The 25,702-nt window shown below is 38.9% G+C and overlaps 2 protein-coding genes across 2 annotated transcripts in view; one reads left to right on the top strand and one right to left on the bottom strand.

The window, feature by feature from the left end:
* Positions 1-6,397: 6,397 nt before the first annotated feature.
* On the bottom strand, positions 6,398-20,299 carry LOC135476369 (uncharacterized). Its single transcript, XM_064756369.1, has 10 exons — positions 18,856-20,299; positions 17,962-18,099; positions 16,395-16,458; positions 16,197-16,246; positions 15,768-15,906; positions 13,942-14,042; positions 11,183-11,232; positions 10,145-10,286; positions 7,175-7,272; positions 6,398-6,728 (listed from the first exon to the last, which is right to left on the bottom strand). The coding sequence occupies exons 1-10, from the start codon at positions 20,297-20,299 to the stop codon at positions 6,534-6,536; spliced, it is 2,421 nt and encodes an 806-aa protein (XP_064612439.1). The 3' UTR covers positions 6,398-6,533.
* Positions 20,300-21,065: 766 nt separating this feature from the next.
* Positions 21,066-25,702, top strand: part of LOC135476368 (putative transporter SVOPL) — a 45,354-nt gene continuing 40,717 nt past the window's right edge. The window contains 1 exon segment of the mRNA XM_064756367.1: positions 21,066-21,076. The gene's annotated coding sequence lies outside the window, so the exon portion shown is untranslated.

Genomic DNA, 25,702 nt, shown 5'->3' with positions numbered 1-25,702 from the left:
AGTATCTCATCCAAAAATATAACCTGTCAGCCTTCCTCAAATTTCTACAATGACGCTTTTATGCGACTTGAATGCGGCAGCATATAGAGTAAAAAGAGCTGCGACAACAGCGCGATATTTGGCACATGGTCATACAGGATCAGTGGATATTGCCTCTTTTCAGTTCAGTCAGGGTTTTATTCCATCAGTTCATGTAAATGCTTAAGTAGTATAACAGCTTGTATGACCGGTAGGGCCATGTCTTAAGAAGAATTAGCGGATAAGAAATGCAGTGATGGTATATGCAATTTATTCGTCTAGAATTGCTCAAAATGCTGTGTTGTCATCATATTTAATGAACAATAACATGAAAAGGAAACCAGGTCTCGGGGCTAAGTCCACCAGCAAAATCCTAGGTCTCGGGGATGCTAGGTCAACCTGCAAAATCCTAGGTCACGGGGATGCTAAATCCACCAGCAAAATTCTTGATCTCGGGGATGTTAGGCCCACCAGCAAAATCCTAGGTCTCGCGGATGCTAGGCCCACCAGCAAAATCCTAGGTCTCGGGGATGCTAGGTCCACCAGCAAAATCCTAGGTCTCGGGGATGCTAGGTCAACCTGCAAAATCCTGGGTCTCGAGATTGCTAAGTCCACCAGCAAAATCCTAGGTCTCGGGGATGCTAGGTCCACCTGCAAAATCTTGGGTCTCGGGGATGCTAGGTCCACCAGTAAAATCCTGGGTCTCGGGGATGCTAGGTCCACCAGCAAAATCCTGGGTCTCGGGCATGCTAGGTCCACCAGCTAGGTGCACCAGCAAAATCCTGGTTTATGCAGAAATGCAATATAAAAGACTACGTCAGTGAGAGTAAAAAGGCCGAAATCTTAACACCAGTTTTGTTCTAATACAAAACAAATAGGACTTGTCAAAAGCGGTCATTAGTTTTCACTGATGTTGGAAAGACGCAAGGAATGCTTTAGGCGACTGAGTGAAATCAGTATTCAGATCGTATACCATGCTAGAATATGAGTTGTCAATAACAAAATATGAACTTCATTGGTATGTAATTACTCAAAATGCTGTGTTAGCATTACATCTAACATACATTTCCAGGACTGAATCTGACCGTCAAGCTCGACAGTCGTATAGCACTAAAACCATGGCGCGTTCCAAGTCGATAATCGCAAAATCCATTTCCAAAACAACCTGAAGTCCAACGATGTCTCGGCCTGGAAAAATGGTCACAAAATAGAGTTCTAAATGTGCGGAGATAAGTGACTGCAGATCGGAGCATAGGCATAATATAATTAAAGACGTTCAGCATAGAAAGTAAAACCCGAGCAACGACATTGTGATTGCTGGCAAATGGTCACATGTAACCAGTGAAATATGGCCTCTTGTCAATTTACCTTAGGTAGGATTTTATTCTAACTGTCCATGTAATGCATAAATAGTAGCAATTTACATGCCCCTAGCACCATGCCTTAAGAAGAATTAGGTATTTATTTATTTATTTGATTGGTGTTTTACGCCGTACTCAAGAATATTTCACTTATACGACGGCGGCCATCATTATGGTGGGAGGAAACCGGGCAGAGCCCGGGGAAAACCCACGACCATCCACAGGTTACTGGCAGCCCTTCCCATTTACCACGAATTAGGTATAAAAATGCAGTGACGTTAATTGCAATTTATTAGACGTCACTGGTCTAGAATTACTCAACATGCTGTGTAGTCATCACATTTAACACGCTATAACATTAAAACAATGCAAACATTCACACAGAACATCAAGAGCGCTCTGCAATACAGCACGAGCACATCTAAGCGGACAGTCTGCTACCTCCAGGTGATGGTTTGTTGTGAGCAGGGGGAATTGAGGGTGGGGTAGGGGCTGGTGGGAGGAAGGCAGGGATACCAGATAAAGAGGAAAGGGAGGGTAACAGATGAACAGTCGACATACTCATCACTCAAGGTTATCAGCATTTCGCCGGTAGCATTACCCTATACCCCAAAGCTCAGCTTGCTGTCCGACTCGCTAACCTGTGACGTCACCTGTGACATTTCGGTACAGGGTTCAGCAGCTTACTGATGGACTAGTTTGAAATCCCAACCTGGGGTTAAGGCCTTTATCACTGGCAGAACAGCCTTTTGATATGTAAACCTAGCCCGCCTTTCTGATCGCACAGGTGTGTTATACAGGTATATACTCATAGAGCTGGAAAGCGGTTGTCTTTCATTCCCTCCGCAATAGCACTGGGTGTTAAATCATGTAAGGGTATATGTTGGTGAGAGCAAATCGGCTTGTTTCAGTATTATGTGATGTCGACGGCCTTAAAATATTCTGCTTTCTAAGTACAGTTATTTTGAAAAACATAAACTCACAACAGCCTCTAATAAATTTGTTTATTCAGTCGGCGTTTTAGGTTGTGCTCAAGAATATTTCACTTATACGACGGCGGCCAGAGGAAACCCGCCGAAGCCCACAGGAAACCCATGATCGTTCACAAGTTGCTGTTAGACTCTCTTACGTAGACCTAAGGCCAGAGAGGAAGCTAGAATAATCTATAGACTTGACTATAACATCTGAGTGTCTTATACTGCTTTTAGTACCAGTGGTCAATTCAACAAAGCCTTTTCTGACTACAGCAAACATTTGAAATACGATCTTACAGCTTATTTTTAGGGCTTTGGAAATTACAATTTTGTCGGTTTACTCCGAACACTGCCCATTCCTCCACTCATCTTATCGCCATCAAACAAGGGATAAGTCTTGGTGTAAAATACTCCCTCATGCAATCACCTTCACTTAAATTTCTTAAATTCTACAATGTTATGAGTATAATTTTGATACATGAACAGATACAAACAAGGTGCAACCGAGATCAATATTTTGGATAACCCTCAATTTACATATAAACTAGCAGAGTGTGCTCAATTTTACACAGATTAAATGCCACTGACTGCTTCTGTTTACATCAATCCGTCCTTTGTTCACTTCATTTTAACAAATCAAAGGAAACAGAGCTATATTAGGAAACAATTTCTTGTATACTTTCCTACTTGTCCCGAGGTTTGTTTTGAACTTAGATATGGAGAATGGTCTCGCAGGTACATTTCAGAACGCCCATAACGGTTGACGACTGATGTACAAATGTCTAGTGCGACGCCAAGACGCAGACTTGCACTCCATGTAAGGCTAAATGTGAGAATTGATAATTTTACGATCCATATACAAGAACCTTAATCACCAATTATATGTCGAAAAGTCAGTATTGGATTTTCCAATGGTGTAAAACATTATACTGTGCTTGTTTATTTGATCATTAACTGTTTCACGTCATTCTCGAGAAGTTTTCATATGGACGACGGTAGGCAGTTTTATGGGAGGACGAGGACACAGGGGAACTCAGGTTAAACCACCGACCGCCAAAAGCTACTGACAAACTTTCCCACAGACTTGCACGCCGCCATATTTGGTGAAAATTAAGTCGTGTTCAACGAACCTTATATGTACGGACAGCACAAATGCCACAGGAGTGTAGTCGACTGTTCATTGTCTTCAAGGCTTGTCTCAGTGAGAGAGAGGGCATGTAGAAATTTTGTCGAATGTGTGAATTTGAAACTGAAGCTCGTTTGTCTTTGCGACTTAAAGACAAACATATTAACCACTCTAACGGTTATGTATTGTCGGTATGTAGTCTACGTTACCCAATTTAATGTGATGAAAGCAATGCACAACGTACATCTTTGCTTGATATATACAGAATGACGGAAGTACATGTAATTATAGTGTGAAATTATAGTGTTATATATACAGAATGACGCAGATGTATGTAATTATAGTGTGATATATACAGAATGACGGAGGTACATGTAATTATAGTGTGATATATACAGAATGACGGAGGCACATGTAATTATAGTGTGATTTAGACTGAATGACTGAGGTACATGTAATAATAGTGTGATATATACTGAATGACGCATATGTATGTAATTATAGTGTGATATATACAGAATGACGGAGGTACAGTGGCTCATCAACTGGTCTATTGTTGCACTGACGCTGACGCTGGCGCTGACACTGGCGCAGACGCTGACGCAGACGCTGACACTGACGCAGACGCTGACACAGACGCAGAACCCGACACTGACGCAGACGCAGACAATGACGGTGATACAGACGCTGACACTGACACTGATGCTAACGCAGACGCTGACACTAACACTGGCACTTACGTGCCAAACACTACTAAATCTACTAAATCGAGGAGCTAAGCTTAAGATAAGAGTTTTCAGTTTTGAAGTGTGCTGATCCTGCGGCACTGTATATCCATGGCTGGGCCTTTCTAAACACGCGCTTCGCAAAAATGTGTTCAGCTTACAACTACGTTATCCATTTTTTGTTAAATTTATGAAGGTATGGAGATTCACATACTATGTTGCTGCAAACTTCACCGACACATGGTGTGCCAAAGTTTTTTTTTTCAATAAAAAATACATGTATCAGCCTCATGCCTGAATTATTCTACTCTCTCTCCAGGCCAGAGCGTACTAATCTACCGGCGGTTGTTGAGTAGACCTTCAGCTACGGTCCTCTGGCCAAGGAGATATTAATATTATTTATACGGCTTAACTGATCCTAATGTTCGAAAAAGTCACAATGCGGCCCGATTTATGAAGTTCAGGGACTTTATTGACGCTTTTCAACGTTAATACGTGCAGACGTGGCTGATATTTTTATTAAAGGTATAATTAGTTGGGTTATTTTAAGACAGGAAAAATTCGATCGAATTTGCGCTAATCGATTATTTTGCCAAAAATTTCCGGCATAGCCTGTTTAAAACGGTGTTGTTGTTTTGTTTTTGTTTTTTAAGAAAAAAAAAAGACTACAGCAGTGGACAGTGGTCTACCCCTGCATGGCGTCACAATGCATGTACACCGGAATATCAGATAGTATTTGTTACCGAGAAAAGGGTAAATTCACAGAGGCTATAATTGTATAACGGCGATTTTGGGTTAAAAACCCATATACGATAATGGAATCAAATTTTCTTTATTTACCAAGAATATCTCAAACTATTCCCTTTCGGTAAATATCAGATACGTCAGTAATAAAGCGATCCGCATTACAAAATGAACAACCTTTCCAACAGGTTTTGAGCGGTATCGCGTGCACAGACGGCTCTTGTTTTGTAAAAGGTGTTTTGGGGCTATTCTAATATAATAGCAAAATTCGACTGGTTTGTGCTAATCGATTTTTTTGTCAAAAACCTCCGGTACGACATTATCAAACAAGTATGTGTTTTATTTGTTAAGCAATCGCAGTTTTTTTTAGCTCTAGTCACACACCAACAAATGGGAGCTTCCCGTGACGTCAGAGTTCCTCAACTCTGATGGCATGGTCCATAAAGCCCACCTTAGAATTCAAATGTTTGAACGCCTTTATCTCTTTTCAGAAAAAATCTAATAAAATAAATGAAAGTATATCTATGCATAGTTTTAAGTCGTCTATTTAGTAATGCCTACTTTGATTTTTCGAGGTCTTTTCCTTTTTAGGAGTAGGTAAATTTGGGAGTAGGGGAAACCGGGTTGATATGTCAGAGATACCCGTAGAGTTACATGACTCATTGTGTTATGAGTATAGAAGATACAGTCTTATTTCTCTGACAATGAACATGTATGAATATGTCTGAGTATCTTACAAAATCTCCCATTATTTCTAGTAGTTACTTTATTTGTTTGATTGGTGTTTTACGCTGTACTCGAGAATATTTCACTTATACCACGGTGACCAGCATTATGGTGGGTAGTAGTTACTAGTGTCAGTAATGGGCAGAAAATATGGTGAAACAAATATGTCTTTAGTATGAAACAAAATGTATCTTGTATTTCTAGACAAGAAGACTAACAATACGTTGAGAGTAGCACTGTAGATCTACTGCAAAGTTTCTCTTCAAGGTCAAAGTTTCTCTTTATACCAAACATTTCAGGCACAGGACACATGTCTGGCTGATCTCTAACGCCAAAAAAGTGATACCTCTCTCAGATTTCTTTGCACTAATAGTCTTACTGCATCAGGAAAACGTTCAGCTGAACAACAGAAAGAGAAAAATCTTACAAAATTAGCCATAACATTCATGCCAACATCATTCCCCCTCAAAATGTTAGCGGTACATGTATATAAGAAAGGTCCCAGGTTCTGACAAAGGGAACTTTTTTGGTTTGATGAAGAGGTTTCCTAGTGGGGAGGTTTCCACATACATAAAGACTTCCATCATCCCTTGTGGGAAGCAGTCATAGTAAATGTGATGAACATGTTTCTTCCTTCACATAAATGGTTTCCTTCTTCACAAAAATGAAGACCCCAAGACCCCTTGAGGCAAATGGTCCTGGTTTAAATTTGATAAACATACCGATTTGGGTTTTTGTGAAGTGAAGGATCCTTTGATCATTTGCACACATTTGCTGTATCATTTGGAGGTCTCCTGAATCACTTGGAGGTCTCCTGAATCACTTGGAGGTCTCCTGAATCACTTGGAGGTCTCCTGAATCACTTGGAGGGTTGGTTCAGCTTGAGTTTCTTCATGTTAGCCACAAAGTGTCTTGGCAAGTAAGCAGACAAAACCAAGTTTCGTCCATCAAGAAATTCTGGTAGAACAATAAGTTTGGCGTGCAGATGCATGGCAAGGTAACGAACTTTGCTTTGACGAATTCCCAGTCTTTGCAAAATTTCAGGATAGAGTTTCTACAAAGAAAGAAAAAAATAGATATTTATCAAGTGTTCAGTATAATTTAATCTAGCACAGAGGTTCATGTTGAACATTTCGCACTTTCAACTTTGGGCCAGAGGAACAATTTCAGAATATTCTATAATTAACAATATAACAGTATAAACAATATACGGCGATGCTTTGACAGAGTTCATCTGGTCCACAATTTTGCGCTGTATATCACTGTTAACATCATCCTAGCTGGCTACTTAATTTTCTGACAGATCCACGGGGCATTATCAGAAACCAGTTGTTTATGGCCATTTTTACACCTCAAGAAGAAAGCCAAGTTTTTGTGTACCTTTTTATGTTAGGCCACTTCATTTACTGCAAATACAGACACAAAAATTCGCTGTTTCATCCATCCTTTAGGACAGGCTTATAGAGAGAAGTAAAGGTAGCTTGTCCTGCTGTATCTCACCTGAGGTGCCAGTTTATTGAAGTGAGAGTACTTGTGGTCTCCCAAGATGGGTGTGTTCAGGGCGTGCGCCATGTGTACCCTCAGCTGGTGCTTCACCCCTGAGGGCATAAAACAGATTCAGGGGTTATTTGGACAGCTTGATTGATTGCCTTCTGTATTCAGACCAGCAAAACACAATGAGGCTGTGTAGTGACCTATACACAAGCTTTAATTACCAAAAAGAATCTTTATGGGAGGAGGAATTCACAGTAGCCAGCAAAAACCACCAGCCTCTGACAGGTACTGTACTTCCTGCCTTGAAACTGCAGTCAAATCCTGGGGTCACTGGGGTCACCGGGGTCACTGGGGTCACAGTGATGAGCTCAAAAACACAGATTCAAACTTTGTCTCTAAAAATACTTCTTTATCTAAAGTATACACAGCATGATTCTGACCCAGGCATGAAACAATTTTACTGCTGAATGCTGATTAAATAGTTCCATCCAAGGACATCTGTGGTAAGATTAAGCCTTTACCCAGGCTCCAAAGGTCAAGCTTGTCTGGTGGTGGCAGTGATGTAAAGTGATGTAGACGGCAGCACATGCACGGTATAAAAGGGTATCAGAATCAGATGACACTGCTGAAGAAGCAATGAGCGATGAAAATAATAAATTAAGTTTTGAACAGATTGACATAACGAGATATCTGAGAAGGAATTTATTCCATTCTGCTGCTCAGATGACATTTGCACAGTTGTGTTACTGATCTTCCCACAACACACCGAATATCACATGGGCCTGGAAACATTCTCTTTCTGTAACCATTTCCCCCTAATATAAACAGGCAATCTATCAATCGACCAGTCATACCTTAACACAGGAATTACGTAACAAGCAGTTGTCTAGCCGTTTGTAACAAGACACGGGAGTTTGCACAACTAGCAGAGTGTTGTTGTAAGCTTTGGCAGACAGCAGTCATTCAGCGCTAAAGATGCTAGACAGCGGAGAAGCTTGTGGGCAAACTACGGAGCTGATGATATAATAATGGTAGAAGCAGCTGATCCCTGAAGTTAATGTTCTTGCTGTTTACCACTTAGATGTTCTTGCCACCTGTCATTGTCTTAGGCCTCAGCCTCAGCTTCCTCAGCACATGCCAACTTAAGGGCTCAGAATAAACAGGGGCCATCCTCAAATAACAACACCCTATAGAAATACATGGTTCACATACAGCTGTTCCATGCACTGTCATGTTATTATTCAGTAAACCCTCTGAAAATGTCTATGCTGGGCAAACTGAAATCTACAGGGTTGGAACAGATATTTCAAAGATTAAATTCATGAAGTTTAATGACTAAATTTGACAACAGTTCATTTCTACCATGTGAAATGACCTGATTGCTGATTATGGGCTTATTACAATCTTAATGAGATATGTTGAGGTTGCTTTCTGATGTAGTATCATATCCTATTGGAAAAATATCAGTTTCAACACCAAAGGTAATATTTTATGATATTTAACTGCCTCTACAAAATAACTGTTTTGGGGGTGAAAAGTTAGGTCACTTGCAGTATATGTGGTAAATTACCTGCAATGTTATGGATTTTTCCACCAATAACAAATTGTGCCAACTATAATTGTACTATGTTATGATTTCTCACCAATTACCCGATTTCCTCAACCTTTTCGCATGTGAAAGAGCAACTTAAAGTGCAATTTATGCATATTTGTAATCTGATTACTACATCAATTTCATTGACCAGTTTCAGGGCTTCAGAAAACAGTATAATTTTAATAGTCTACAAAGAAGAATGCCTTCAGAGTATTCTTGATTAAACATTCTGCAAACTTGCAAAAAGGTCAAAACAGCTGTCTCCTTTCTGTACTCCAAAACAGTGATTAATCGGTTAAAAATCACATGAAATTTTAGGTGATTTATTGTACTTACATTAGTCATTAGAAAATGTTCACACAAAAGGAAAATTCATTACTTTTTCAACAGTTTCACCAAAAATGTTCAAAATTTAAAATCTTTCAGACAATTCATAACTGGGATATTTGTCTAATATGAGTATTCTGTTGTTTTTGTCATGACTGTGGCAACCCTGAATCTGTGACACAACAACTGGATTCTTTCACAAATTTGCACATTTTTTTGTAATGTTAGGATGGTCCCTAACGGTAGTTCACAAATGGCCTCCATGAATGATGAATTCAGTTGATGATGTACCGTCAATCAAACTCATATGTTCACCAGGCGAGGGATCATGTTGACATCTGACATAAATAGTTTACTTCAAAAAAGCCCTCTTCATACATACTTGTGCTCAAGGTCACAGAAAACAAACCTTCATGTCTTCTGAAACTTACAAGATTTGATGACTTACCTACCAATTTGGCATTTGTCCAGATAATGATGATCTTAACCTCAATTCACAAGGTTAATAATTCCATTAAATTGCAAACAAAACAAAAAGGAGGGAACACAGTGCCACATGAAATATAAACTCATAACAACATGAAAACCCTCGCAGCTGTTCATAAAGCAGTGTTATGTAACAAGGACAAAGTTGCCCCTTTGGTGAAAACATACTGTATTAATGGCTTTTTCTCTGATAAAGGTTGGACTTGAACTCACAGCGACCGCACTGGTGAGAGGCTCCTGGGTCACTGCATCGTTCCGACACACCAGTTTCAATAACAAAGATTTATTTATTTATTATATATTATATAAGGAATATTTCACTTGTACACTGGCAGTCAGCATTAGGGTGGGAGGAAACTGGGTAGCGCCTAGGAAACCAACAACCATTCGCAGGTTGCTGACAGACTGGCTGGCTAATTACATAGAAAATAATGTCAAAAATAAAGCCACACTTGTGTCAGTAAAGGCAGTTGGGAAGTTGAATTCTTTTGTGCGGCATATATTTCATCCTTTATATAAATGTTGCACTAGGGTTTGATTTATTCATTTGATAGGTGTTTTACACTCACCGGTGAATGGCTGGCACTCGACTAGGGCACACTGATGATGGCTATCTAACACTCGATACTGTGTCACCGCATCATGACCAATCAAACTGCTCTTTCTTGTTACTAACTTCGTCTCTTCCTTGTGTTCTGGTCGCAGGCACATCTGCAAGCAAACAGAATGTTTTCCACAAGTCAGTGACATAAATCTGACATATGCTATTTCTTCTAAAATCTGGAGTGCCTGGTTTGCTCATTTTTGCCAATATATATGTAATTTTCGAGGGAATACTGAGGTTCTTTTTTCTCACATGGTTAGACCATCTGATGAACAATATACGCATATCTTTAGTTTTGCAAAAGGCTGGTAAAGAAATGTAAAATTCTGTTTTCAACACTGCTAATATCTGTCCCAAATTTTAGAACAATTAGGGCAGTTTACAATAAAGCTGAATAAAGTTAGAATTCTAATCTAAGTTTTGATGTGGACATGAGGGTTTAACTATTTCAATCCAGCAGTTTAGACATAAGGGCCAACCTCTAGTAAATTTCCCAGCATTCTGTGCAAACTGAAATTCTGGCCAAACGTTGGCAAATTGAATCTTTTTTCAACGTCGGAGGAAGGTATGGAAATAAAAATAAAAATGAAAAAGCTCCAAATTTGTAGAAAATGTGGACTGTCTCAGTAGTTGTTCCTGTTCAAGACACATATATGTGATCGAAAAACCTTGAACAGCAGGAAACAAACAACGGACATGTGATTGGACAACTGCAAAATAAATTTTATTTATTTATTGATTTGATTGGTGTTTTACGCCATATTCAAAAATATTTCACTTACACGATGGAAGCCAGTACTGGGCAGAGCCCGAGTGAAACCCACGACCATCTGCAGGTTGCTGACAGACCTTCCCACGAAAGACCATAAAATAAATACCTGAATTTTCAACTTTATATTTACTACGTTTTTGAATACTTTATTGTTGGCTCTCCCCTCAAAAATCAAATCAAATTGGTGTTGCCTACGACGACAGAAAGAACAACATAACTTATGGAAATTACCTTGTAAAATTTCTGACTTGTGCTTTCTCCTATAGGGATATCTATGATGCCTACAACACAAGAATTATAAAATTATCATACAGTCATGTAATTTACAACGTCAACAAAACCAATGTTCATCATTTCCAAACAACTCAACTTTTTTTCTTCCTCTGCTTTAATATTTGCAAGTGATTTCAAGTTAATGTAAACTTATGTACATATTCCATTAATGTCCTTTAAGTTAATAAGAAAATACTAACAAGAATAACTGATACCCAACCAAAGCAACCAAAGAGTATCAGCTCTGTTCAATATTTCTTCTAGTGTGGCCCTCGGTCAGAGCGATGTTCGTGGACACAACCGTTGTGTTTTAGCAGTCCTATGTGTAAGTTTTTAGCCTAGCAGGCTCTACCGACTTCAGGTAATTTACCAAACATTGTGGGTCCTTCTGATTGATAACACACTCTTTCACTCAGATTTTGGGAAGATATTTTCGTAATAAATCTGACTTTGCTAAGGAAAAATAATGCAAAGTCACAATATTTTTCGTCCAGTTATGACTCTCCTGAGATGGTTTTCTTGTCAGCTCACCCTGACAGGTTACCGCAGTATTCTGGCTAACATGTACGCATTATGACATGAGCAGCCGTTCTCAGCTCCCTGATCATAAATGTCTGGTTCAAAATGCATCAGTTCAACACTTAAACTAACTGCAAAATCCAATTTTTTGCATCGATATCGGTCTATCCACTGTAAAAAACCACACCGACAATCGGGAGCTAATAGGTTTTTGACGTGACAGCCAATTATCATGTGACGCTTTCAGCGGTAGTGATTGGCCAAGTTCGTCGGGGCTTCTACAAAATGGGTACTTGGAGTGAATTGTCCATCAGTACCATTTCCCCAGTGCTGAACTTCATCTTCTCAGCTTTCAAAACTTTATAGAATTTTTTACACATTTTTCTGTGATAATTGTGTCCTATATCATTTCTTCGATGAATAGTGGCAGACTTTATGTTCACTTTAATGAATGACAGAAACTGAATTGTTTGGTGCTTTACATAACTGAGCCAATAAGGCCATCTCTCTGCCACCCACCCAACCCACCCTTCTTCACCCAAACCCACAAAAAACATCTGATAATCCCTCAAAAGGTTTGTTACAAAGATATTATTTAAATTCTGTGTACAAAATCTGTGTACTACAGTATTTGACCTATTGTTTCCAAAACAGTCCAGTTTTAGAAATGTTTTTAAATGTTTGAAAATATTACTTTTGGGATAGAAACTAAAAAACTTCCAGCAAGATATAGTTGCACCTTCCAAACTAACCTCAAAACACCAGGCAAAATGCAAGATGACTGACTGATTTATCTACAAGATGACCAGCTGATTTATCTACAAGATGACTGATTTATCTACAAGATGACTGATTTATCTACAAGATGACTGATTTATCTACAAGATGACTAACTGATTTATCTACAAGATGACTGACTGATTTATCTACAAGATGACTAACTGATTTATCTACAAGATGACTAACTGATTTATCTACAAGACGACTGATTTATCTACAAGATGACTGATTTATCTACAAGATGACTGATTTATCTACAAGACGACTGATTTATCTACAAGATGACTGACTGATTTATCTACAAGACGACTGATTTATCTACAAGATGACTGATTTATCTACAAGATGACTGACTGATTTATCTACAAGATGACTGATTTATCTACAAGATGACTAACTGATTTATCTACAAGACGACTGATTTATCTACAAGATGACTAACTGATTTATCTACAAGATGACTGATTTATCTACAAGACGACTGATTTATCTACAAGATGACTGACTGATTTATCTACAAGACGACTGATTTATCTACAAGATGACTAACTGATTTATCTACAAGATGACTAACTGATTTATCTACAAGACGACTGATTTATCTACAAGATGACTGATTTATCTACAAGACGACTGATTTATCTACAAGACGACTGATTTATCTACAAGATGACTGATTTATCTCCAAGATGACTGACTGATTTATCTCCAAGATGACTGATTTATCTACAAGATGACTGACTGATTTATCTCCAAGATGACTGACTGATTTATCTACAAGATGACTGATTTATCTACAAGATGACTGACTGATTTATCTACAAGACGACTGATTTAACTACAAGATGACTGACTGATTTATCTACAAGATGACTGATTTATCTACAAGATGACTGACTGATTTATCTACAAGATGACTGACTGATTTATCTACAAGACGACTGATTTATCTACAAGATGACCAGCTGATTTATCTACAAGACGACTGATTTATCTACAAGATGACTAACTGATTTATCTACAAGATGACCAGCTGATTTATCTACAAGACGACTGATTTATCTACAAGATGACTAACTGATTTATCTACAAGATGACTGATTTATCTACAAGATGACTGATTTATCTACAAGACGACTGATTTATCTACAAGATGACCAGCTGATTTATCTACAAGATGACCAGTTGATTTATCTACAAGATGACCAGCTGATTTATCTACTAGATGATTAAATGATTTACCTACAGCATGACTGACTGATTTATCTATAAGATGACTAACTGCTTTATCTACATAATTTCTAACAGGTCAAATAAAGTGTTCTCAGAATATCATATTGAGAAGGTACACCATGTAACTACAGTGAGCATGACAAAGGATGACAAACTTCATTGGGCAAAACTCTGTGTGTCCTTACCTTCAGCAGGGTTGGGGATTCCTTTAGTAATTAGCCAATACTTCTTGATGACTTTTCTTTTTCGAAACAGTTCTCTCAACTGAGAAGCCATCTGGGGGGTTCTGAGATAAAAAAAAATGTATATAAAGAACAAAGCTCAATAATTCCACAAATATACTTCATTTCACTTCAAGTTTGGAATGTAAGAATGCACTTTTTAGAAGCAAAAGATTTTGCAATGACACTTTTGATGCCGTTGTGTACGTTTTTGATAAGAAATTAATGAAAGTTCACAAAAATATCTTCAGTAGCCTTACAAGATGGGTGAATCAGTTAGCATCATGCAAAACATTTCACTTAAAAAATACTAACCTACAGGTGAAATACAGAAATTCATTAAAACAATTGCCCAAAGCTGGGATTGAACCATCACCCCTTGTCATAGTGAGTCAAAGATTAAAATCTTTATCACTCGGTCACAACCTGACTCACAGCCTGATTAAATCTTTATCTCTTTCAATGCCTCAAGTCAGGAACATTATGCAATATTTTCACCACTTCATCTACAATTTATTGACCTTAAAATTATATTTATTCATTTATATATTTGATTGGTGTTTGATGTCGTACCCAAGAATAATTCACTTAAACAACAGCAGCCAGCATTTTGGTGGGAGAGGCAGGGAAACCCACGACAACTGCCTGGTTGCTGACAAATCTTTACATGTATGGCCGCAGAGGGAACCAGCAAGAGCTGGACTTGAACTCACAGCAACCACTAGGGTGAGTTGCTCATGGGTCAATACGTCTCCTTGGCATGCTAACACCCTTGGCCCCTTTAAAATCATAATACAAAGATAAATGACCAGGACTTTTTTACTGATCTACAGAGCATCAAAACATTGTATGGTTTTATCACTCTCCACAGATTATTGTCCTCAAAATACACTTCTATAAACAAAAACGTGTATTAACGTGTGAAATGATTGAACTGCGCCCTACATTTTGCTACACACCACAATTAATAAATAGATATAATTTCTTTCACTCCTCAAGGCTGCTTGTAAGGCGGTATCATTTAGTACGGCATTATTGTAGGAGGAGGTTTCCTTCTATGTGCATGTTTATGTGTCTTCTAGGAAGTGGAGGTGGATTCAAACTATGCAAAAAAAGTGGTGAAAAGTGCCGTTTCATCTCCGTTTGACACCTGTCAGCTAATTGTCAATTATGTGAAAAATTTCAGCCTGTCAGGAATTTGTCGGGTGTTGTCTTAGGATACAAAGATTATCAGGACCAGGGTGCGGGGACCGTGTTGTGAGGCAAAACATTAACATGTATCAATTGTGAACTGTGGCCAACAGAAAAAGGGGAGTTCACTCCATGATGACATGTTTGTCCCAATACAAAATCTGTGTTAACTCCCTTGAGGAATACAAGATGCATTAGAATTAGATGCAATTGACTGGCCTGATCAAATCAGAGACAAATATTCATAAATTGCTGGTAAAATTTACCTTCAATACCCATATTAGACTTGTGATGTGTTTCTATTAATAGCTATGCACAAAAATAAAAAAAAAAAGGATATTGTCAGGAAATATCAGAAAACCTTGGCTTCTTCTGCTTCAACGTGAAGGAAAATTCATCATCAGAAACATCATTAGAAAATGTATTCAAAAAAGTCCTGAAAATACTTTTTGTAGCTTTCTTTAATACCATCAAATATCTGAATTCTTTGGTAGGTCTTATGAGCCATATAGAGAGGATTAGGAAATAATTTGAATCAACTTGTTCAAGAATGTCATTGAAAATCCTATCATCGTGTCATTCCACCTGATTTCATGTACCTGGCCAGAATCATAACACCTGTGGTCTCCTTGTCTAGTCTGTGAATCAGGTGCAGGTCTTCAAGCTTTCCAGTTCTGTCCAATAGTTGAGCTAGAAGAGGGGTCATCTGACCAACACTAGAAGCTACTCCAGGACCCCCTGCAAATCAAAGAGAAACACCATGACATTTTTGAACTCCTAACTCTTTATGGATATTAATATATTCAATGAGAACACCAACTTTTTTAATCCATTTTCTTTTTGCTTTCCAACCGTCACTTGCTACATTATAATGCAGTAACATTACGGTGGGAGGAAACCGGGCAGAGCCCAGGGGAAGCCCACAATCATCGACAGGTTGTTGACAGACCTTCCCACGAGAGGAAGCCAGCATGAGCTGGACTTGAACTCACAGCCACCTCATTGGTCAGAGACTTCTGGGTCATTACGCTGCACTAGCGCACTAACCAACTCAGCCACAGAGGCTCCCAACTTAACCCTGAAATAACGAAAAAAAATTAGGAGGACACCATTACAGATGCAGCAAGTAACACTGACAAATTTTTCCTCAATTTCTCACAACAGCACAAGTAAGTTTGTAACTGCAATCTAAAGGTAATTTGTTAATTAACAGAACCTATACAGACAGTAGCCGAAACATCTTACCATGGGAGGGTAGGCCGTATGGCTTATCTATCACAACAATATCATCTGAAATAAAAAACCCAGAGAATTTTTATTATTCTTTTCACATAAACAGAAAAACTTGATGTATATTCATTTACTGTGTTACACTATACTGACAATACAAGTATAAATCTTTTATAAAATTATCCAATCAACGAAGCCTAAAGGCCATCATTAAAAACATGCTTAGTTATTATCACCCAACCAAAAAAATATTTTGTTCTTACTGGGATTTTGGTGCAAGTTTTTCTTTGCCATGCTAATTTCCTTAAAATTCCTGTCTGTTCAACCTACTATATTTTCTCAGAGGATCGGGTTACGCACAGCAAAGAATTTTTTAAAAATGGCCTGCCGCCTAACAACACTGACACGTCAGGAGTCAGTACCCAGTCATTTCAGTTTAAGCTAATGTTCAGCAATGCCACAATATTTCAAACCTTACAAGGAAGAATACAAAAGAAACCACTTCTCAGTTCCAAGCTGACAAACTGGATATATCTGGTATAAAGTAATTTTAATCATTCCATGCGTGGTCTGCAGTGTTATTAACTTAACTTGGAAGGTTCTTCACAAGTAAAGTCTCATTGGAAAGCATATTGTAAGCTACCTGAGACTTGAACTTAACAGCAGTTCCCACGTACTGGACAAGAAAGGAAAGCCTTAATACGTGGAACTTACACGTAAAAGCTAGCGGGATAATCTCTTAGTACAAGAGCACTAGAAGCTACCTGAGGCTTATAAACTTAATACAAGAGCACTAGAAGCTACCTGAGGCTTATAAACTTAATACTAGAGCACTAGAAGCTACCTGAGGCTTATAAACTTAATACTAGAGCACTAGAAGCTACCTGAGGCTTATAAACTTAATACTAGAGCACTAGAAGCTACCTGAGGCTTATAAACTTAATACTAGAGCACTAGAAGCTACCTGAGGTGTATAAACTTAATACTAGAGCACTAGAAGCTACCTGAGGCTTATAAACTTAATACTAGAGCACTAGAAGCTACCTGAGGCTTATAAACTTAATACTAGAGCACTAGAAGATACCTGAGGCGTATAAACTTAATACTAGAGCACTAGAATCTACCTGAGGCTTATAAACTTAATACTAGAGCACTAGAACCCACCTGAGGCTTATAAGCTTAACACTAGAGCACTAGAATCTACCTGAGGCTTATAAGCTTAACACTAGAGCACTAGAATCTACCTGAAGCTTATAAACTCAATACCAGCCTCACCTTAACTGATAAAAAATAAAGTCATAGAAGTGAAATGCCACAGGGTTCTGAGCTAGATCAACGATGACGTAATGTCTGAAAAAATCTGACCGTTGAAGGAAAATATGCATAATATAGCAAGGTAATTAACAGGTATAAAATTTCCCCCAAAATGAAATCTTTTCACCGAATATTCCGGGGCATAATTTTCTTCAGTTGGCATAGAAACATAATCTTTAGAAACATGTGTAGAATTTTGCAACTAGTGAATAAATTAATGTGTCATAGGATAACATTCATACGACTTACTGTTATCATAAATTATGCTGTCCTTTAACACTTTTGCCAAAACTTCCTTAGGTGTGTAAGTCCAATCTGGTACTTGATCCTTCAAAATCCGAAAGCCTTTGCTGTCCAGTTTCTTCCCTGATCTTGTAGTCGGTACACCTGAAACATCAAGTTTCCTTCCTTCGTTAACAAGACATATCATGTCCTCCGCAAGAAAGTTACAAATACAAAACTCCTGGAAACAACAGCTGAATACTGGATAATGGATTCAATAAGGAACTCCTAATGACATTAAAACTAATGTACATATATATAGAACAATGCAATCACGAATTTAAAAAAATCAAGCCCACAGGACTCTAATTAACATAAACAATGAAAACAACAGTGTCCTGGTGTGAAGAAAGTGAAGTTTTTATTCAATGTCTAACATCATAAAATTCTCATCCTGCAGGCCTATAGCTCTTAGTAAATCAGATTACCCTAAATGATCTACAAATTCGACCACAAAAAAGCATTTTTAGAGTTAAACAAATGTCATGAGATATTACTTCTGGTGCTACATTTTACCAGTAGGACATAATGCTACATTTGAAACACCTCTGAAAACACCTTTCTAAAATCAACAGAACTCCCAGAATCTGGAAAAATGAGCAATTTCGTCATGGATGAAATTCTAGGTCATTTAGGGTGCATCCCATGACCCCATGACCCCATGACCCCATGCTCAGTATCACTGGCTGACTAATGAGTTGGGCAGCGTAAGAACCAGAAACTGTGGATGTTCAGATTTAATTCTTTTAAAACTTCATGTAAGATCACATGTACATGCCCCTAGAAATAGGTCTACTTAAGGCAATGCAGCCAGTAACATTTCCTCAAAACTACTCTCAATGTCAGATGGAAATGCTTTACCTTTCTCATTCTTCACCTGTACACTAGTAACTCTTCCAGCATTTTCCAGCCTAATTTTCATGGCCATATCATAAGCTGTTTGTGGCTCTTCCAGGTTTGGTTTCACCTTTTTCGAAAGCCGCTCAGATTGGCGTGTTATCTTGCTTATGATAATGTCCTCATTACTTGTCTCCGATTCACCTACGTTACTATCATATTCGGAAGATTGGGTCCTGTGACGAACAGAGTCCTGAGACATCTTCTTCATAATCTGATATTTTAATGTACTCTCCGAATTTTCATCTGAATGCTTATACTCTGGTGAAAATTTCTCAAAACCAGGCATGGTCTTCACATTGTCTGACTTCTTATTATCAACACTACTGGTTCCTTCAGAGTTGTTCTTTGTGATTTTGATTGTACTGAAGTACTGATCATCAACAAAATGCAAGTCACTCTCAGCATTTTCATGTTTCTCACAAATATTTTTTGGGAAGCTTTTGAAATCATTTTGACTTACATCATTCAGATGTAGTGAGATGTCATTTTTACTTTGATCATCACTTTTTACAAAATACTGCTCATCAATAAAGCTTACGGTATCTTTCCCTCCAGAAATACATGCATCATCTTTCACCCTATTTACTGTGTGTTCTTGCCTGAGACTGCTTGTTCCTTCTGAAACCTTCACAGAATTCAGACTTTTAGTTCTAACATCTCCTGTATCACCTAAGTATTTACTATCAAAATACTGCTTGTCAATAAAATTTGGTTCTGTCATATCAACATCCACATGAGTCAAAACAGGTTCATCAGACTGGACTAAATTAATGTGGCCCTGTTTTTGCAATATGGGTCTACTATTGTCAATAGCACTGTCGTTATGTTGACTGGAAGTGGACTTTGACTTTAAGCCTACATCGCTTTGATTTGATCCAGAATCTGATTCCTGCTCATGACCTAGGAGTCGAGAGAAGTAGTCTGCAGACTCATGAGTATTCTGGCGCACACCAGAAGAACTCTTCCTCAGTTTAATCCGTCCGCGATTATCTCGAGGTAATGCCGGGTTGTCCGCATCACGCCGAATAAAACCAAAATGGACATCTAAAACCCGCTCTTGGTTTAAATGTTCACTTTCAGTGACAAGAGATTCGTGAGTTTCAGTGTCCCCGGAAAACACAGGATCCGGAGTCCTCAAGTTTTCTAGGATTCCGAAAAAGTCGTCTGCCTCCCTTTCGTTGACGTCGTTGTTGTTAACGTTTGCTTCTCCGTCCTCTGTGGTAGAATGCGGCGAGTTCTGTTTGTCATCTATTTTAGAGCTTAAACACCTGTTGCAGATGTTGAAATAAAGTCTTGGCAGGCATCTTGTAGTTCCAGTTACTCGATTTGAAATGAAATCTCTCTGACTTGACAATAAATACCAACGAAGTGCTGCAGTAGCACGCACTGACATGGGCGCAGCCATTTTTACGACCTCACTTTCGTTACTTCCGGAAGTTTTTATTTTATTAGGGTCTATATACAAATTACAAACATAATTCAAATCCCGGAATAATTTTATGTGAGTGAATTCAAATTAAAAAAACAAACAAACAAAAAAAAAACGAAAGAAAAAACAAACAAACAAAAAACAACAACCACAAGATAAAACAGCAAAATGAACCTGAATTTGGATCGAATGTCGCCATATTCAAGCTATGCATGGATCTTTACTAAGGCCTTAACATGACAAATTCATTTTTGATGACTTGTGTGGGTTTGATGTGTGTACCTGTTTAGTAACATTAAATTTTTAGATTTAAATAAAAATTCCTAAGTAAGAGTTTAATTTAGTGTCACGGGATGTTATTGAGTTTGGTTATATGGCCACAATATTTATCATCATTGTTAGCTGTAAGTTGAAAGTTGTAACTGGAACATAAAAGTAAATGTCATTCTTTTTACTCTTTTCTTTTCATTAATCTATTTTTTTTTTCAAGTTTATTTGTTTATTGTTTTTTTCTTTTTTGGAAGTTCAAAGACGATATAAATGACAGTGTCCCAAATGCTGCTTCTATATTCCCGTGGTTGGTTTTAATATCTTAAATGCGTTAACGCATTGGTTATTAAATTTTGAGCCCAGTAGCAAGTTCATTACCTTCATGCGAAATTTAATTTTAAGATATTTGAAGATAGCCCCTTATCTTTAAAGGCTGACAACTGGCCCACGCGCATGTTGTGAGTTGGCTGCAGCAAAAACTAGGTAAGTACATTGGAAAACTGGTCGATGAAGGTTGACAAGTTTTTGCTGGGCATTGTTTACTTATACACAGCTGAACAAACAGAAAAAGTAAGCCGCTATTCGTATATTCGTGTGTTTGTGTGTAGGATTGGCGCTTGAACGGAGGTAGTTCGAGAGCTTGGCGAACAAGCTGATGGCTGTTACACACTTGCCGTCAGCACATTAGCCGTCATTGACGTCGTAGACATTATCATTCGGGTTGCATATCAACGTGTTTGCGTATTCTTTCGATTGATCGTTCGACATCTTTCCGCACTTCATAATCTGGCTTATGTGTGCGGGGATCAGGGGTATTGGATACATGGTGTTTATAAGTGAAGCGTTCATGTAACATTAAAAACATTGCACTAACACTATGCATTGATCGCAGTGACACGTGTTGACTACCTCAACAACTTCACTTACGTATGCCGCTATGCCCGCGGGGCAGGGTGGACGTAGTAGAAAAGCCAGTCGATGAATCACACAATTTTTAGATGAATCTGTTAAATTATGCTGTTTGGATTGTAACGTGAAGACACGGTCTATGGATTGGATTTCCTGACAACACTTTCCCCCACCCTGGCAATCTGTAGCCCAGTACCCTTGGTCAGTTGATCCACTGATAAGTTTTAACTCCGAAAACAAAAGCTTCATTTTGAGTCGCCATTTGTGCGTGCAGACAGTTCAACAGATATGTCACCTGTCAACTGAAAGTACATGTAAATACACGCAGTGGAATCATTCATGATAGAATCTGTATTGGCTGCTTGACTAGAAACTCAAATCCCCCATGAACATTACAACTTGAATGCAAGCTGTGGCTAGCATGTGGGTCGAGGTAGTTAAATTGAACGTTGAGGTCCATTTAAAACAATTGTGTTTTTATTTTTAACAATTTTATTTACCCACCTCAGCTACCTGCTGGCTTTCTCCGAGTATTTATTTACATGTAAACGATGATGCGAGGGAGAGTCGTTGGATTTGCATGATGTACAGTTAAGCCTCAGATATGATACTTCATTTCCACTGAGCCATGCTGCAAGAAACTAAAGAAAATGAAGCAAAAAAATTAGAAAAACAAAGCAAACCGTTACATGTAGCTGATCTGCTTAACCTATTGACACCTTGTGTACCTGAGAAGTTGGGCTGTACGTTTGCCGTGTCTGGTCTGGCTTCATTTTTAATGGGCTCCACCAACATGTTTAAATCATTTTGTAAATTAACTTCTGCAGTGCCTGGTATATCACGTAACATAGCTGAACGGTATATTTAAGGTCCTCGTGTGGATATATGAGCAGTTTGGTTCTCTGGCCTTAATGGGGACTCTAAGGCCAAGTGGTTAGCATGGTGCAATGACCCAGGAACCTCCCACCAATTCGGTTGCTGAGAGTTCAACTCTAGCTCATGCTGGCTTCCTCTCCAGTTGTAGTTGTGAAGGTCTGCCAGCAACCTTCTGATGGTGGAGGGGTTTCCCCGGGGGGACTGCCCGGTTTTCTCCTACCATAATGCCGGCAGTGGTCGTATAAGTGAAATATTCTTGGGTAAAATGCCAAAGAGGTAAATAAATAAATCTCTGGCCTAGCAGTCAAATTTCTTTCGCATAGGCCCTGTTTCAGTCTCACATCACAAGGTTTGTCAGATGCATCTCTCTGAGGTAAAGTGGTCTCTTCCTGGGCTCTCTTCCCTAGCTGTTTCCTCTTCCCCGTGAACTTGACTTTCTAGGGGCAGAGTGAAATACGCATGAAGTAATGTACTACTAATTGCAGTAGTCAGGTGTCATGTCGACGTTCATGATGGCCCACAGGACTGCTACAGTAAACTATCTATGAAGCCTCTGATCTGTATCGTGTTCTCTAGCATATACTGTACTTTTGACATGTGGCCATATGACTCATTTTTAGGCTTGCCGCCTCAGCACTGTTGAAGCGCTGGCTTGTAGGCACTGTGAGGCACTGTGAGGCACTTGACCATTGAGGTACAGCGTTCGAACCCAGTATTCACTGTGAGGTGCGTGCAGGTGAAGGAAAATTGTTTACTCTGGCACTTCGGTTTCCTCCACCCATATACACAATCACCCTCATGTTTACAGGTGTGTCAGCTACAGTCAGTATGTTGCTGAAAACACTTGTCAAATAAATCTAGCCTTGTACATCATAATAATTAAATTATGTTTACATTTGTTTTAAGAGGAAGCAGGATTTACCGTAATTTAGGGTGGTATTTGACCCATAACCTATTTGATCACCAGCGAGCTTCAAACAGAGAGGCCCCATGCCACCCACAGGTGCCTCCTGCTGTGATCTTGCTCACCACCATCTGGTGGGTCACATGACCAGTGAGGTTTTAATGGCTGCCCTGAGCCAGAATTTCCCCATGTTATTCATCTGATCTTCATGCGTTTCTAGATTTGTTTTAAAGTTCCACAGGTCAGAGTAAAAGTGTCTCTTGCCCCCGCTCACACACACCAAAATTACCTATCAAATATTGTAGCTTTTCATTAATGGAAATTTTGTGAATTATTTTTATGTGAAAAAATTCTGCAAATCCAAGCTGCCTTTGTAGTCATAGAACTTTGTGTGAAATTTGTGTGAAATAAGCGTCATGTTCAGACCTGAGACAGGTTTGTGTTCAGGTGGATGTTTGAAAAAAACATTACCTGTCACATGCCAGAGGTGGAAAAAAATTATTATATTTCATCCCCTGCAGGCTAAGACATGTCATCTATTACATTACATGTTCCTGCACAGAGACAATGAGAGAAATATACCTTGCAGATGTCACCTTGACATGAATGTTTATGAGATGTATCAAGATAACTCAGCTCATTTATTTAAAAAAAAGGACATTTTTATCAGCGATTCCATCAACACTTTTATAATTCAGATCATACAGTCAGTATATTTTGAGGTAAGATTTTGTAGGTCTTCAGAATAGTTGTGTGAAGAGCAGTGAGGATTCTCGGAGAAAAGCTGTCCTATTGCACATGTAGGTACAGTGTGGCTGTTGAGTTTACCATCCATGTGGTTTGTCAACAGCATGATTTGAGTCTAATGAGGCACGACAACATTCATCAGGCGGAGTGATATGAGGTTATCACCCTGTGTGTGAGATTATCACGCTCCACACTGGAGTGGTATGAGGTTGTCACCCTCTGTGTGAGATTATCACACTCTACATTGGAGTGATATGAGGTTATCACCCTCTACATTGGAGTGGTGTGAGGTTATCACTCTCTACATTGGAGTGGTGTGAGGTTATCACTCTACATTGGAGTGTATGAGATTATCATGCTGTACACTACCCTATGAGGTTATCACCCTCTGTGTGAGATTATCATGCTCTACATTGGAGTGATATGAGGTTATCACCCTCTACATTGGAGAGGTATGAGGTTATCACTCTACATTAAAGTGTATGAGATTATCATGCTGTACACTACCCTATGAGGTTATCACCCTCTGTGTGAGATTATCATGCTCTACATTGGAGTGGTATGAGGTTGTCACCCTCTCTGTCAGATTATCATGCTCTACATGGGAGAGGTATGAGGTTATCACCCTCTACATTGGAGTGGTATGAGGTTATCACCCTCTACATGGGAGTGGTGTGAGGTTATCACTCTCTACATTAAAGTGTATGAGATTATCATGCTCTACACTACCCTATGAGGTTGTCACCCTGTGTGTGAGATTATCACGCTCTACATTGGAGTGGTATGAGGTTATCACCCTCTACATTGGAGTGATATAAGGTTATCACCCTCTACATTGGAGTGTATGAGATTATCATGCTCTACACTACCCTATGAGGTTATCACCCTGTGTGTGAGATTATCATGCTCTACACTGGAGTGGTATGAGGTTGTCACCCTCTACATTGGAGTGATGTAAGGTTATCACTCTCTACATTGGAGTGGTATGAGGTTATCACCCTCTACATTGGAGTGATATAAGGTTATCACCCTCTACATTGGAGTGATGTAAGGTTATCACTCTCTACATTGGAGTGGTATGAGGTTATCACCCTCTACATTGGAGTGATATAAGGTTATCACTCTCTACATTGGAGTGGTATGAGGTTATCACTCTCTACATTGGAGTGTATGAGATTATCATGCTCTACACTACCCTATGAGGTTATCACCCTGTGTGTGAGATTATCATGCTCTACACTGGAGTGGTATGAGGTTGTCACCCTCTGTGTGAGATTATCACGCTCTTCATTAGAGTGGTATGAGGATTTCACACTCTACATAAAAGTGATATAAGGTTATCACCCTCTACATTGGAGTGGTATGAGGTTATCACCCTCTACATTGGAGTGGTGTGAGGTTATCACTCTCTACATTGGAGTGATGTAAGGTTATCACTCTCTACATTGGAGTGGTATGAGGTTGTCACCCTCTACACTGGAGTGGTATGAGGTTATCACCCTCTACATTGGAGTGATGTAAGTTTATCACTCTCTACATTGGAGTGGTATGAGGTTATCACTCTCTACATTGGAGTGATGTAAGTTTATCACTCTCTACATTGGAGTGGTATGAGGTTATCACCCTCTACATTGGAGTGATGTAAGTTTATCACCCTCTACATTGGAGTGGTA

This window comes from Liolophura sinensis, chromosome 10 (assembly GCF_032854445.1).
Source record: "Liolophura sinensis isolate JHLJ2023 chromosome 10, CUHK_Ljap_v2, whole genome shotgun sequence".
Taxonomy (NCBI): domain Eukaryota; kingdom Metazoa; phylum Mollusca; class Polyplacophora; order Chitonida; family Chitonidae; genus Liolophura; species Liolophura sinensis.
The sequence above is the reverse complement of the archived record's forward strand: the minus strand, read 5'-3'. Positions and strand labels throughout refer to the sequence as shown.